The 16,616-nt window shown below is 31.8% G+C and overlaps 1 protein-coding gene across 1 annotated transcript; it reads left to right on the forward strand.

The window, feature by feature from the left end:
- Window positions 1-482: 482 nt before the first annotated feature.
- Window positions 483-13,506, forward strand: LOC127707789 (uncharacterized). Its single transcript, XM_052212555.1, has 7 exons — window positions 483-657; window positions 1,950-2,106; window positions 3,047-3,220; window positions 3,878-3,964; window positions 5,534-5,620; window positions 7,074-7,158; window positions 12,536-13,506. The coding sequence occupies exons 3-7, from the start codon at window positions 3,148-3,150 to the stop codon at window positions 12,732-12,734; spliced, it is 531 nt and encodes a 176-aa protein (XP_052068515.1). The 5' UTR covers window positions 483-657; window positions 1,950-2,106; window positions 3,047-3,147; the 3' UTR covers window positions 12,735-13,506.
- Window positions 13,507-16,616: the final 3,110 nt, after the last annotated feature.

The following is a 16,616-nucleotide window of genomic DNA, read 5'->3' on the forward strand; positions in this document are numbered from 1 at the left end:
TCATTTGTATATCATTACATCTTTCCACTTGTCTGAAAGACGTAATGTTATCTCTATTAAGTAATATATCGTACCATAGGAAAAAAATAGATAGTCAAACAAATAGAGTGTTTTTTTGTTATCAAACTGGTATTTAAAGTAATGTTGATAGAACGATATTAAAAAATAACTTGTTCAGCAAAAATCTAAACATTTATAATGTGTTGCTTTGGTGTACATGTATCAATAATGAAATACAATCTGTGTTATCATTCCATTAGCTTAAATAGGTTAATAACCAAAAAAGGACATAAAAGTAATTGTTGCTTGAATTTTCATATACAATATGATAATCTTGTTCATGATATGTTATGTATATCTCATCATTCAATTTTTAAACTAAAAATTAGAATATTATTAGGTATACTAATTGCATTATGGCAAAGACTGATAAAATACCATATCTGTTGACTATTTCTTGTTTTTGTTTTTATTATATTTTCATATTGTAAATACTATGGTTGTGGATATGGAAGTTTTGACAGATATTACACACAGACAAAGGTTAAAGAAACTTTTCGACGATTGTTTCAAAACGATTCACTTCGCGCAGAAAACAAGTATGACTGTGCTCTCAAGTGTTCATCATATGAAGGTGCTAATTATAGTGTATACTTTGTGAGTATATAGAAAAATCACCTAAAATCTGTACTTCTCTCAATTTTGATCTCATTTACCCCTTTTGTCCTTATTAGTTATTAAATCATATTACTGAATGATCGGTAGTTTAAGGCGCCATTTCTGGGGATTTTTTTTTTTTGAGAGTTGCGAACGTTTTTTTTTTTTTTAATACCTTTATATATTTTATGGATAAAGATGAAGGGAGCATAACCATGTCCAAGGGGAAACGATTACTTGAAATAAGAATCGTCAAAGATATAAAAATAAGAAGATGTAGTATGATTGCCAATGAGACAACTCTCCAGCAGTGTCCAAATGACATAGAAGTTCACAACTATAGTTCACCGTACGACATTCAACAATGACCAAAAGATTCGTTTATTTTTATATTGAAATTCATTAATTGCGTCTGATTTCAAACGATATCAAATTCTCTAAAATCAAGTGGACTAACTATGGGCCTTATTGTCTATATTACTTTGTTTTAATTTGTATTATATATCAATCAGAACATCTCACAGGCTTCAGTAAATACCATCGATCACAAGTCTCGCTGCAATTAAGACATGTAGGTGTTCGAAGCTCATATATAGGATAAAACTATTGCACGTTTTTTCTCCTCAATAGGAAAGGATTTCTGTTTACACTCTTAGTTACCGATGAAAATCATTTTAAACAGTGGATATGCAGCGCTATTATTTTTATTCAATAAAAATGGCATACATATTGAATATAACATGAATGATCACTGAAATTACAATTGTAAATAAAAAGTAAACCAGGACATTGCATTTAAAATCATTAAAATGTGTTAATTCGTTTTTAAAGATCACCGGAATTACATATTTTTTCTCTATATAACGATATTGAACGATCTCTGAATTAAAAACGAAAAAGTAGTTTTCTAAAAATATTTTCCAAAACTATATATTTTTTTTTTAAATCGACTCCAGTATACGCTTCCACGCCAAAATGGTAATAATACATAAAGGATAAATGGATAGTTGTTTACTTCAGATGCTTGCATCTAGTGCGTTATCCAGTGAGTCATTTGATAGATGTAACAACATTGTCGATGTTGCAATCAATGTATTGCTTTTTGGCACTCCCTATGACCAGTTACAAATGTTGTAGTTCAAAATTTAAAATACGAGAAATAATGTAAGTTTCGGTGTTGATTTAACTAAAAAAGACATTAATCTCTAGATTCAAGTATAATATAATGTGGATTAAATTTCGAGATACACCGTCACATTTCTAATTATAAGTCTTTGCAACTCTCTTTTTAGAAAACGATTTGTCAGTGTATTGTTAATCTGACTACAAATCTGGACACAACAACCAACTACTGCTTAGAGGAGTGTACATTGTTTTATGACCTTTACTGTCAGGGTGATCCTGGATTGTTATTCTTTGCAATTGAAAGAAAAAATACAGGCAAGACACGTATGTCTTTGTAGTATAAGAAAATAACGCTTTATAAGCTTGGTAATAATACTTATAATCAGTCTGATTGCTTGTAAAATACAAAAAAATGTGCAATCTTTTCAATTATTTTTTATAAACATTAGTTTCCATGTTAAATAAATAATTAACTTATTTTGAATTTCATTTTTAAAAGGAGAAAAAGAAGGTCAAATAGAAATCAATAATATTGACGCTTAGCATCACATATAAGAGAAGAATAACTCAAACGAAGGAAAATTTCAATTTAATTGATAAAAAGTCGTGTTGATGGAGAGCTATGTTATGTTGTTATCTGGATGTTAAAGGTGAGACGGTAGTATTTCCTAGGCAATGGGATCTTGATACATGTAGCCTTTTTAGAAATTTCGCCACTTTCAAACACCGACCCAGAAGCTACACACACAATTAACCGAAGTACTTTCATTATAATATTCGGAATATGTATGAAGACCGTTTACTTTTTCTGCTATATTGATAACCCTAAGGTGACTAGTGCTTTTAGGTCTTTTGTCAAGCAGTGAATACAAAATTTAAAACAATTCTCAAAACTTCGTTTTCACCTGTATGTAAAATCATTTCATATTTGTGTACACCCGATTCGTCCCTCAGCGTGGGAAAATAGTTCAGTAGATGCTGTATATTTTGTCCAATCAAATTGTTCAGACACATTGACCTAAGTAGGGTACTCAAAAGAACAACCTAGTTCCCGAAAAGTAAATACTACTGTGCCACCTTGCAAGTCTTATGCAGATAGTTAGACGTTTTATATTAAACTTCTACGAGTTTTTGATTTATTATCTAAGTTATTACAGTTTTCTATTCTATTATTACTATAAACTCATAATGTCTATGATATTGGTATTGTTTGAATGTACCATATACTGAACAGCAGCTGATTTGTTAAATTCTATTTACTTAGTTGAAACGGTAGAAAGACTTAATGTGTCTGTGTTTGATGTGTATAATTTGACATCTTTGAATTGCCTTGCCATAGCGAAAGGTATATATAAAACAAAGCAGATGGCATATTGCAAACGTAAAATGAGGAATATTTATTGTGATGGTATTGATAACAGCATCATATTCCGAATTAGTAAGTATTCGTATTCCGTATCAACATGTATAATTACCTGTATTTTATAATTTGTAATTACCGCGAAAATACTAGTCGAATTTGTTAATTCATTCAGATACGATTGTTCATATCATCATGCAAGTTTCTGTATGCACCGTTGTTTATCTCAGTTAAGACTATTAAATCTTAGAAGACTACCAGGCATAGTCGATAGGTTAGTAACGTAAGTAAACTCAAATATCGTTAGTTACTGATATGTTTGTTCTGAAGTAATAAATGATTTACTATGTATATTTTTCATTGTGATCCAATTACATCTGTCTTTATTGTGTTTGCAATTTACAAATGTGCTTATCAAGACAAATTATTCAGAAAATAAAGCAATTGTACGTGTAACTGTGCTTTGCGTTGTGCAAGGTTTTCGTACTTCCGGCAGTAATCTATCGCATGAGAACTTAGACGCAAGTGACGATTCTCAATGAACATGATAAAGTACAACACCTTTTGAAATCGTTTCCGATACAACGTTTAACACTTAAAAAAGCAACTACAATTTCTTCAATAAATATGTGTAAATGCAAACTGTATATTGTAAAGAGGTTAATCTCAATAAAAAAATTTAAAAACATTCTAACTTCCGATAATGAAATATCCTTAAATACAATCTTATTTCAGGGAATAAGTATTTACAATGGACTTGTAGTAAGGAGCAAGATGTTAGTGGGAAAAAATACTTTAGAGGGATATCACGAACAATTAACGGTGTGTATTTATTATTTGGTTAGGTTTGTTTTAATTTGGGTTTTTATATTACTCTAACTGGCATATCTCTCGTTGTGAATGATCGAGTAGCTGTCCAAGCCTACATGTACATATAAGATTAAACATAATGCTACTAGATAGTGGAATGGGAAAAAACACATTTGACTTAGACTAAACACGATGAAAAATGATGTAAAAATAAACTTGGGACCTACACTTTCGATTTTATTTCTACAAAATATCTCAAAAGATCTTTCCTACACCACATTATATACTTGTATTTCAATTTTCATCAAACAGATCACTTACAATGCCTTTCAAATTCGTACTTCATTTGGCCTTTCTAACTTTTTTTATTCGAGGGTAACTGATGAGTCTTTTGTAGACGAAACGCGCGTCTGGCGTACAAAATTTTAACCCCGGTACTTATGATTAGTTTATAAACACCTTTATGAATACTGTCGTTTAATTCTTTGAAGTTAGGCACTATTTAAGCTTCATGAAATCAGCTAACAGTACAAGTTTTCGTAAATATCTAGAAATAAACTCATCATAGATACCAGGATTGAAATTTAGTATTTGCGCCAGACGCGCGTTTCGTCTACGAAAGACTCATCAGTGACGCTTGAATCAAAAAAAGTTAAAAAGGCCAAATAAAGTACGAAGTTGAAGAGCATTGAGGACCAAAAATTCCTAAAAGTTTTGCCAAATACTGCTTAGGTAATCTATTCCTGAGGTAGAAAAGCCTTAGTATTTCAAAAATTATTCAAAGTTTTGAACAGTTAATTTATAATTATGACCATATCAATGATAATTCATGTCAACACAGAAGTGCTGACTACTGGGCTGGTGATACCCTCGGGGAATGACAGCCACCATCTGTGGTCTCCAACCCTGAGTTAATTTACTTGTCGTATATTGCAGATTCTGAATAAACTGGTTGCTGCAGTTAAAATGCAACAAACTGACAATAAATATGCTGTTTGCTTTTAAAAAATGCATTAATGTTATTTAATTTGATGTGTTGTCGTGACGTCAAAGATATGCACAATTGTCTACCTCTAATTCTAAGTCTTATGTTAGATAACCTTTTATATGGCGCAGTCGTGTCTATCTTGTTGATCATATAGCTCTTTAACTGTTTCGGTTCTTATACATATTTGGCTTTCAATATTCGGCTTTTAAGCGTTTTTTATGAAGGTAAATCCAGGAAAGCGCTTCGAACGCATGAAATTTATAAAGTGGTGGTTTTATGTTTTTTGGTTCATTTTTACTAGAGAAGTGCAACCTTACGAAAATTAATTTTACTCGAATGAAAACAAGCAGTGTGATCAATCTTTCATTGTTTCAAAAATCGTAAAAAGGGCAAAATTTTCGTTTTCATGTAAGCGTTATAATTAATAAATTACATACACCTAAGACACACCAAGGAAAAACATTAGAAGAAGTGTATATTGTCCTTGTAACTATCGGCAATGAATATGATAGTAGTGATACATTTCAAAGAACTCCTTAAGTGTGACAAGCTGAAAAAATTTATTTCGGTAAAACTTTTTTTCTGTTTTGTAGAAAATACAACCACTACGTTTGCTATTAGAAACAGCATAACATACACTGCAACAACAACACCTGTACATTCGAAGGTAACTAGAGCAGGTAAGTGAATGATAGAACAGATTCCTTATTGATCTTGAATTATTCAAAGTTAAAATGAATTTTAGTGTATTAATTATCAATCTGGTTTTACGTTTAATGTAAACCTGATATTCGAAATGTAAATTTTAAGCAGACAATAGAGCGAAAGTTGGTCTGCAAGTCGGCACTGCAAAAGTATGAAAATGATTCTCTTCACAGAACACGATTTTCGGTAATTCAAATTTAATATAGACAAGCATTTGCGGGGATGCTTTGAGTTTGTACATGGTTGCGTAATGATTTATTTATTTAGTTCTATCTCAAAAGGTTGAATAATTGTACTTTTGACTTTGTGCATAATTACAAATGGGAAGAAAGTGCCTACGAAAATAAGAGTTTCAAAAATATACTTTTTCCATAACTAAAATGTACAGGTCAAAAGGCAAATTTCATCGGTTGACAAATGTCTATACAACTATCCTTAGATCACGCCAAAATATATTAGCTGTAAATATTTACAACAGAAACAAACAAGAAAGGGAACAATTTTGATAAAAATTAATGTCATGGAAATATCACGTCAAACACAGACGAGATTCCTAAACGGGGATATAGGTATAAAATATGAGCATACTACTTTTATGTGTATTCAAATTGCCACTGTTAGAAAGGTAAGTGACAAGTCACCATAAAATCCGCCTGTTGTATTTTAATCCTTTATTTACATTCACTCCTTTTATATACTACCAAAATAACCATTCATGGTAGAACGATACATACACGTAAAGAGTAGCAGAAAGTATACAAAATTCAGAAGTCAAAGGTCAGGATAAACACATATGCATGGACCCTTGTGGTATGACAAACTTTTTTGTACTTCGTTGCCCTGAAATTAGCTCCGTATGAAAATAATCACATTTAAATCATTAACGTGTAGTAATGCATGTGCCAATAATTATATAAAACTACTGCAAGTTAATGGTATCCATGACCATTAATCGTAGCTACACATAGACAAGTGTGTAATGATTAAATTCATTTTGTGTTGGTATAATCGTTTTTTCTAGAATACATACGGTTGTGTTGGTCTTGAATAATTTGGTTTTAAAATTGTATTCCCATTTTTGGCAAATATTTTTATAAGGTTTTCTTGTACATATTTCATTTCGTGTTAGAGGTAATATGAACCTGTTTCTTTAAAAAGATGTTGACGAGTATGAGTTTTGACTAATCATAACGTACTGAATACATGAAGTCAATATGGATTCGCTAAACCCCATCCAGACCCTCATTCATTCAATCACACTCATTTCGGTCCACACGTTATTTTAGGTGAAAGTATACATGCTCAAACATATATGTACATGTATGCTTCTTGCTTATTGCAACACATATTATAATTTCTTCTGCCTTTATATTTTAGAATGCGTTTTATGTCAATGTACGGTATAATAAAAGTATATTTTCATTACAGATAACTACGCCATGATAATTTGCAACTGCGTTCTATTTATGCTAGTACTTCTGGTCTGGGTTGTATTATACTTGAGGCATCATAGGTATACTTATATGATAAATCTTCATTATTAATTCATAACGTATGATTATAGGGATTTAGAATTTATAATTAAGACAACCTTAAAAAGAATCCGACAAAAACACAATTCTATAACTTTGGTAAAAGGACCTCCCATTGAATGTGGAGGTGATACATTTCATCCTATTATAGTGTGGGATTTGACGATATAATCGTGTTCGTAGACCGCTTAATATGTACTGTTTATGTCCCATAGATTATAATGCTCCCAAACATTAATTATTTTCATTTGGCTGCCTATATTTTAGTCTCAAATTACTTATTTATATAAACGTTAGTGTCAGTACCAAAATTAATATCATATGTTTGAAATGTACTAGTACTTAAATGTATTTGACACCTCTACATTTTCCAGATTTAAAGTCCACTGACAACCTTGTTGTAAAAATGTATAATTTTCAAGTTACTGTAACAGTTTTACAATTGCTATAGTTTATGGTTATTTACTTTAATAGTTACAAGTGCATTAATTGTTCCGATAAGATAAAGATGATCCATTTCTTCCTGTCTGTATATAATATTAGAGCAAAAACTAGAATTTAACCAACGAAAAATAGAACGAAATATATAAATGATTGACCATTATTAGAGAATTCGTAATAGTAAAAGTTCAATGATAAGTTAATATTGACATTAAAAGACCTTCGAACAAAAAGGGATGTTGAGATCCCCGCGCCTGAAGGGCGAGGGGATTTGAACAGCCCTTTTTGTAAGAAGGTCTTTTAATGTCAATATTAACTTAATCATTGAACTTTTACTGACTTACACACCATAAAAAACACAAGAAAAGTACGTAAAAAGCACTTGCAGAAGCCTACTTCCCATGAATTGGACGAGTTTAAATATATTCAATTTAAATAATAGTTAAACAGTACTCAGACTGATATATTCAAGTAACAGTTACCAAATTGCATTGGAAACGGACCGATTAAATGGCAGTACATCATTTAGTTATTTATTTATTATAATTTTTTAGCAACAAAATAACACCATAGGGTAGTTTTATAAAATTAAGGGAATAATTTATATTTTTGAATTCCAACTTTTTAAAATAACGATTTTTATTTTATAAATGAGTAAATCAAAACCCTATACATACCTCATTTGTAACTGACCAATGAATGTTCTACAAAAACTTCTTGTTATATATATTTGATGTTCTTAATCTGTCAGTAATCATGAAATAGATTCGTAAAGACCAGACCATATGAAAACAATAAGTAAACTCTTCCAACAACTATAGTTTTTTAAATAGCTTGCTTCAAAACTTCTATTCGAACAGACCTAGATGCATAAGGTCCTTCACAATATTCAGGTAAATGTTAATTTTGGTTTTGATTCTGTAATTTTCCTGTACTACGTTACATGCAAACGAAAAATAATTAGGGTAGTCTGTTCAGTCCAATTAATTAATCAATTTTGTTTTGTTTGTTTTTTTTTTTTATAAAAAACTATGCCTGTAAACCTAAATGAAACAAAATCGTATTACATAGCCTAAATGTAACACCTTCAGCATCAAGTTATGTTGGCTTGAGAGGCTCGACCAAAACGTGTATAGATGAGATATTTTCGCAAGGTTGATCATCATTCTTAAATTGAAATACAGTGTATTATATGAAAACAAATACTTTTTTTTAGTCGTCCACCATTTCCTTTTCACGTCTAAATGGAGCATAAACACCTTGAAAAAAAACTTTTACCTTGCTTAGTTTTATAATCGCGACATAATCATATATTATAATTATCAATTATTGGCTTTTTACGAGGTCGATACGTTATATATGGACTTGGTCAGATTATATTGACAGAGGACGAAGTCTGAGATTCAATATAATCTAACAGGTCCATATATAACGTATTGACTGAGTGAAAGTTCTTAAGTTATATATTACATATGTAAATAGTGTAAGTTTGAATTTGATATTGACTCGATGTTCATATTCTTTGGAAATTCTATTGACTCGATGTTACTATTCTTTGTAACATGGAGTCAATGTCATTTAAAAAAAGGAACGTCGAGTCAAAATAGTGAAAAAATACAAAAGATATAATGGGAAACACGTGAACAAATATACCAATGAGAAACAAGAAACATCAGACCATATGTAATATACCGTAATAAAACAGAAGATAAGAACCACAGTAAAAAAATATTAAAAAAAAATAATTATAAATTTTCAGTTATGTAGTAAATTGCAAAAATTGGCAAACAAAAAATACCATAACAAATTTTGCACCATTATTGAGTGATTTAAATGGGAATTTTACATTATAGCGATTTACAAGCTCTTCACGGTCTTCGTGTACTATGTACAATGAATAATTTATGAAGTTGATTGATTGTTGTTTGCCTAACGCCCAGTGGCAAATATTTCATGCATGTTCATGACGAGAACACATAAATTTTAAATACAACAAGTAGGTCTTGCAATAGGAGGTCGACAGTGAGGTTGGACGTGAAACTTGCAATATCACTGGAAAATGAGGATATATTGAATAAGGGCAGAAATTAGCCTTGCAACAGCTGGCCACATCCGAACCTCTCAAATAATTGGTACAAGATTTTTTAATTTGCAGAGAGCGTTGATCAATGAAATCTACTCTGAAGTCGGCCATCAGTATTTACAAGTAGTTTCCAATATCATTTAAGGCATCTAATTTAGGTTAGATACTTTTAGATCGCTTTAGTAACTGTGACAATTCTGTGAAACTGTATTGTTTATTGTACTTGAGTTTTTGGTATGATACTCTATACTACCGCTCGCCTCGTTGGTCTCGTTGGAGTGTGATCGCCTCGAGAGCAGGCGGTCGTTGGTTTGAACCCACATAGGGTCAAACAAAGACGTTAAAATTGGTATTTGTTGTTTCAACGCTAAACACGCGGCATTTAAGAGTAAGAGCACGGACTGGTCGGCTGTGAGTTAGAAATTTGTCCGGGTAGGATGACTTTTCTTCCTGTACTGTCCTGTCCTGAACTGTTAGCTTGTGAACTTACACGTTAACAGTCCGGCTCAGCGTGTCGTCTTGTACAAAGCAGGATTATATTCATATAACATTTACACGTTTTCGTCCTGAATATGCATTTAATTTGCCGCTGGACGTCATCTATTATCATCATTTATTTTACCGTTACTAAACAGTGAAATGTTTTTCTTCTACTGGTTTATATTACATCTTCTTTAATTTCCACCGATCAAAATTAAAAAAAGGGCAGGTTATATTTTTCAACCAAACACTTGTGCCAGTTGGGATATCTTTGACGGTAAATATTATTAAATTAACTCCGTATTTTCTAGTCATGGGGCGGTTTTGAGCTTATTATTCTGTATAGGCATCTTTCTATACAAAAGACCGTATATTGACTCTTAATGTTTTGATTTGTCTGTGTCGTTGAGTTGCCGTCGCATTAATGTATACCTTTATCTCCTTTTATTCAAAATCAAAGGATTGACTTGGATAAAGAAATATCCACCCTTGCTACAGGGGTGTGTCCGTTTGGCTGTTCGGATGTATAAATACGCACCTTTGTCCGGTCAAAATAGAAATGTCGTATATCCATTGCCTGGTGTAGTGAGAGTTTCACGCTATCTATACGTTAAAGAACCATTTGAATAACTCTTTGAGGGGGAAATACGATCTACGTACAAGTTATATGATTGAAATCTCTAAACAACAACAAAGATCAGCTAAATCTTCAAATAAGTCGCATGGCTGATTTTAACACATTGTTTGCGACTTTTGCAAGGGCAATTGTAGATAAAAAAAAAACTTAAAAATATCAAAACCGACCAGTAAGACAAAATCTAAAGAATAAATAAAACGGCCAAAATAAGTTGAATCCTTCTATAAATTGTTGCCAACATTTTTTTATTCATTTTTTGCTTTTATGACAATTTTGTCGCCTAGACGAGACTGCCGTCGTTGTACGCTTCAAGATATGAGTTTTTGCCACTCAATGAAGATTTTTTTCTGTTCTACTCCCTTCCTCCTAGTTTGGCTGGATAGGATACAATGTAACCCCTGATGTGGACATTCAATTATGTTATTTAATGTTAAAAAAAATTAAATGCAAAGAGAAAAATGAGGAGAATAATGATTAAACATCACTAAATGAAGCTGATTAATTGATTGCTCCCTTAATGTCCAGTCGCAAATATGTCATGCATATTCACGACGAGATGCAAAGTGGATCGCCATGACGCAAATGATAACAATTTTAGAGCGACACTTTAATAAGATAGAGCGTTGGCTAGAGGTAAAACGTATGCCATACTAGAATAAAAATGAACCATGATCAAAATCTTAAGTTAAGCTCTTACCCCTCCCCCTCCACTCAAATAACGTCTGATTATTGATCGCAGATAATCAACCAAAAGCTCTTGGATTCTCTGAAATTGTAAATTATGGTATTTCTCTGGCTGTTTTTTTTTCTGATCCTATTTCGGACCCCCTGATTCTAAGAGGGCGTGTCTAATTAGTCATGCCCGATTAACTTTTAGTAAATTGAACCTCAACTTTTGCTTTTTACTGGGATTTCTTGCTTTGTTTTCATGGTACAATAAATTACAAAATAAATGGACAGTTGATTAACCTGTCATGTATGCTTTTTATCCGTACTTATAAGATATGTTGTGAACTACTTATTTCTCCAAATCAATCAAATTTGGTGTTTTTTTAAGCACAAACGTGAAGTACACGAACAATTCAAAAAAAATGTTATTTAGAAATATGCAAGGCGGAGATATTATTTTTATAGTCTTGGGTTGCTTTTGTTTGTTTGCTAGCTGCAAAAAAACGTTCGATGGACATGTATACCATGTTGTTTGCTTTCAAACCCAACTGGCCGTGCAGTTTCAGAGCAGAAGTGATAAAAGGGAAATGTGTACGATGTTACAGAAATTACAGGCAATAACAATAAGGTATGACAACATTAAAAAAAATAAATTGAAGGCATCCCTCACCCCATCAATAGGAAAAGATTGATTAATTGATTGATTGTTGTATGAACTGCGTAAAGTCTAGAGACAACAAAAGGATCAGGAACTTAAAGACCTATACCGGGTTAATAAGTTTGAGGTTCAATAAGTAAACAAAAGAGATTCTTTATGAAATGAGATCGTCCCAGGTATCTTAGATAATTATTTTGCATTGAATAACAATAAAAATGCACGAACAGGTTTGTTAGATGTCAAATAATTTACTTTTGGTAGTATTAATAAAAACTTCCAATCAGACAGTGCTGTCCTGGCTTTTATGGTTCTTTTTTTGTAAACCTCTTAAATATTTGAAAGTTAATTCCGTGCAAAACACTAACAATGCTTAATTTCCTAATTTGTTAGGCAAAGAAAACAAGTTTCTAAGCGCAATAAGAGGACATCATCCACCAGGCAGGAACAGACGTCATCCACTAGACAGGTACAGACGTCATCAACCAGCCAGTCACCAAGGATATCAAATTACGAACAAATAAGTGAAGTTACCATTTCACGTCCATTTCATATTACCAACGAAACGTATAGTGACGCATGTGTTTTTTAAGACTGATGTTTCACGTACATTTACATGCACATCCTTTTTACACAATGCATTTAGAGTAAAATAATATTTGTCATATGTGTCTGTGCTACATACAATATGAGATGTATTTGACTATTTTCAAAACGAGTCTCATTGGCAAAATATAATTTCATACTGTTGATATTTCAGACATCATGCTCCAAGTCATTCATCTTCGTACATGTGTATATATAATAGGGGGTCACGTAAGGTAAATCATGAAATATCAACCGAAATTTTGAGCTAGTTTTGTTTTCATGGTAGAATGAATTACAAAATAAATGGTTGGTTGACGTTTCATGTAAGTGCGGCCAGCATATGCAATTACTGAAAATAACAATTATACCATCAATAGAGCTACAGAAACGATATCACAATAATTTTGTATTCTACTTATACAATATTTCTAACTGGTAACACTTCTTTGTGTAAGCTTATATTCTAAAGTAAGCCAGGTTGAGATCGTCTTATATCGGTTGCATGTGATAATCTGTTGCAATGATGAAATATTCTGTAAAACACTACTGTTGTATATTTATTACACACTGTTTAGGAATCAATGTATCTAATCTGCACGAAAAGACGAAAATTGAATATGTTAACTAGTAAGGCATTGCTTTATATGATTTATGATACTCACGGGCGATGACAATTTCAATCATTATAATTGTACATGGGATAATAATTATTGTTATTTATTTATGCCTTTTATCAGTATTTAAAAGGTATGTTGTGAACTATTTTTTTCACCAAATCAATCAAGTTTGTGTTTTTTTAAGCATAATCGTTTGCACGAAGTACACGAACAATGCAAAAAAAATGTTAATTAGAAATTTGCAAGCCGGAGCTATTATTTCTATAGTCTTGGGTTGCTTTTGCTTTCATATGACATGGGTTGCTTTTATTCAAAATGAAAGCATATAACGAAAGCAAATTATTCGGTTGCAGAACCCCCCGCCCCGCCAAAAAAAAAGTATTTGTATGAATTGAAATATATCAAATTGAAAGTGTTATCTCCCAGAAAATTCTTGAGAGGTAGCTGCAAAAACTCGTTCGATGGACATGTATACCATGTTGCTTGCTTTCAAACCCAACTGACCGTGCAGTTTCAGAGTAGTAGGGATAAAAGGGAAATGTGTACGATGTTACAGAAAGGACATGTAATAACAATAAGATAATGAAATCATTAGAAAAATTATTTTGAATGCATTTCCTCGTCCCATTAATAGGAAAATATTGACTAATTGATTGATTGTTGTATCAACTGCGTAAAGTCTAGTGACAACTACTTAAAGCATACACAGTTCACAGAGAAAGACCGTTAACTGAACGAAAAGACAGAACATCCAGTGGCTTATATTTCTAAAATATTAATTTTAAAAAAAGCAGGTACCCCACTAAAACACCAAAAAGGATACTGGAAAAAGGAGGGAAAAATAAAATCAGTATTCATAATTAGTATAGTGCTTGTATAACTACTTTTTCCTACAAAAAATATTCTATGCGCACATTCGAGTACTTGTTTTTTTTAATGCAAATTGGTTTCAGTGATAGCTGTTTCTAATTGGTCATTTAAATGCAAAACCACCAAAGAGCTATGTACAACCCAAAATTAATTATCTAAATTGATGAAGAAGAATTCAAAATACTAGAAACGTTTTAGATTATAATATCATATTTATATGTACCATCTGTGGGATAAAACACAGTAAAGATCAACAAGTGTATAGCGATATAAACTCTTCCTACTGATGTTATTCTACGTGAAGGCATAAAGGTAAGTCCTTGTTTCCTCCATATTCAACAAACCTATAGGGAGGCTGAGCTAAGTTTGCTGTTAATATACAAGTTGAGCAAAATGCCATTTATTCAAAATTTGTCATTAATTGAGAATGACATATTAACAATATTAATAGTAGCAAATAAATGACAATGACATTAAAAATTAAAGGTGGGGTTTAGAAAATGCCAAAAATCCCCTAAGGGGATCCCCACCCGAGGACTTCCTGTCCAGAACTGGGGAAGACAAATATGACTTGTTCATAATTGTACGGTATATTAATCTTGGGAAAATGCCATTTATGACAACCAAAATGCAGAGCAAGCCATGTTGACTTCTACAGTCTATATAGACAAAAATACATGTGAAAATAAAAACAAATAGTTAATAATAGTCATTTGAAAATGTTCACTTAAAAATTCTAAAATATAAAAAGAAAAAACAAACAAATAACAGTATTTCACAAAACACAATGTATTGGGCATGTTGAATGAAAAACAAATGTAGAGCAAGACATGTTGACCTCTACCCAAATATACTTAAATGTACGAACAACTGTAGAGCAAACCATATTGACCTCTACTAGTTAGTCTAGAATGTTCGACAAAATAAAAACAAATATTTACTACCAAGAGGAAAGAAGGTTATTTACTTACATACAAAAATTATTAAGTCTTATGTAATGCTGAAAGGCATTAGACTTCCATCTACCCATGTTTTGAATCATAGCTAAGGACACTCCTCTAGCAGCTGCTGAAGTTGCAGCCCCAATTCTAAAACTGTGACCCTTATAAAGATTTGCACCCAAACCAGCAAACAATAATAAACTTTTTAAAGAGGAATTAAAGCGAAATGATGAAACAGGCTTCCAACACTGAAATCTAAATAGAGGACCTAGTGCATGATTTGACAACCGTAAATACTCCAAAATAGGAGTTACAGGACAAGATATATTTCCTTTAACCATAGGAATTGATAAAGTCTTTTGTTGCATATTACTGTGTTTGTAATGTTTCAAAACAACTGTCATATGACTTGTGTTATTGTCCACTTGTTCAAAACTCACATCTGATCTCTGAATGACTTTAAATAATTCTTTATCACTTGTAATGGCTATTTCTCCAATCAGTAAGAAGCAGAAATATATCAATGACATCATAGCTTTCAAAAGAAATTGATTATAATATCCTACTATCACTTTTGGAATAAATTGAATTAATTTCTAAAGAATATCGTAGGTTATAGGCAACGTTGTATCAACTGAACTACGTAAGTGTTTGAAACCTTTTAGCATTTTTTTTTACAAAAAAAGGTATCTGTCGGGTCTTGTAAAAATCACATGGCTTATAGCAGAAATGTATGAAGCAATCGTAAAGGGTTGATAATTTTTAATAAAAAGATACGAAATAAAATTAGCGAGCATGACATGAGTAGATGGAAGTAATTGACTACTAGGAAAAATGTTTGTACAAAACTCTTGATACGCATTTAACATTCTATTATATGATGAAACTGTATTTGAAGATAAGGATGCAGTAATGAATTGATCAGTTACAGATTAAAAAATTGAGGTGGAATGTACATAGAAAAAGAATTTAGCCATGTAGCTATCCGATGAACTTTCTGAAAAGAAAAACGTGACAACAGGTCACAAATTACATTGATCTTTCCAGGAATATGTTTAGCTCGAAAATGAATATTGTATTTTAAAGCAGCTAGCACCGATCTACGGACCAATTTCATAATATTCTTTTCTTTTGAAGATGTTTTATTTATAATTGCAGCAACCACTGCATTATCGGTTAAAAACAAAATTTTATGGTTGGCTAAAAAAGCACCCCAAATATCAATTGCCAAAACAATCGGGAAAGCTCTTTTATTGTAATGGGCAAATTTCCTATCTCCTGTGGCCATTCACCTGCAAACCATTTACTGCCAAAAACAGCAGCAAACCCATCATGTGTCCCAGCAGCATCTTAATAAACATCTGAGGAAACCCATTCGTTATATAAAAAACATGATTTACCATTAAAATCCTTAATAAAAATATCCCATAATTTAAGATCTTATCTTGCCTCAGAATT

Source organism: Mytilus californianus, unplaced genomic scaffold (assembly GCF_021869535.1).
Source record: "Mytilus californianus isolate M0D057914Y unplaced genomic scaffold, xbMytCali1.0.p SCAF_7, whole genome shotgun sequence".
Lineage (NCBI taxonomy): Eukaryota > Metazoa > Mollusca > Bivalvia > Mytilida > Mytilidae > Mytilus > Mytilus californianus.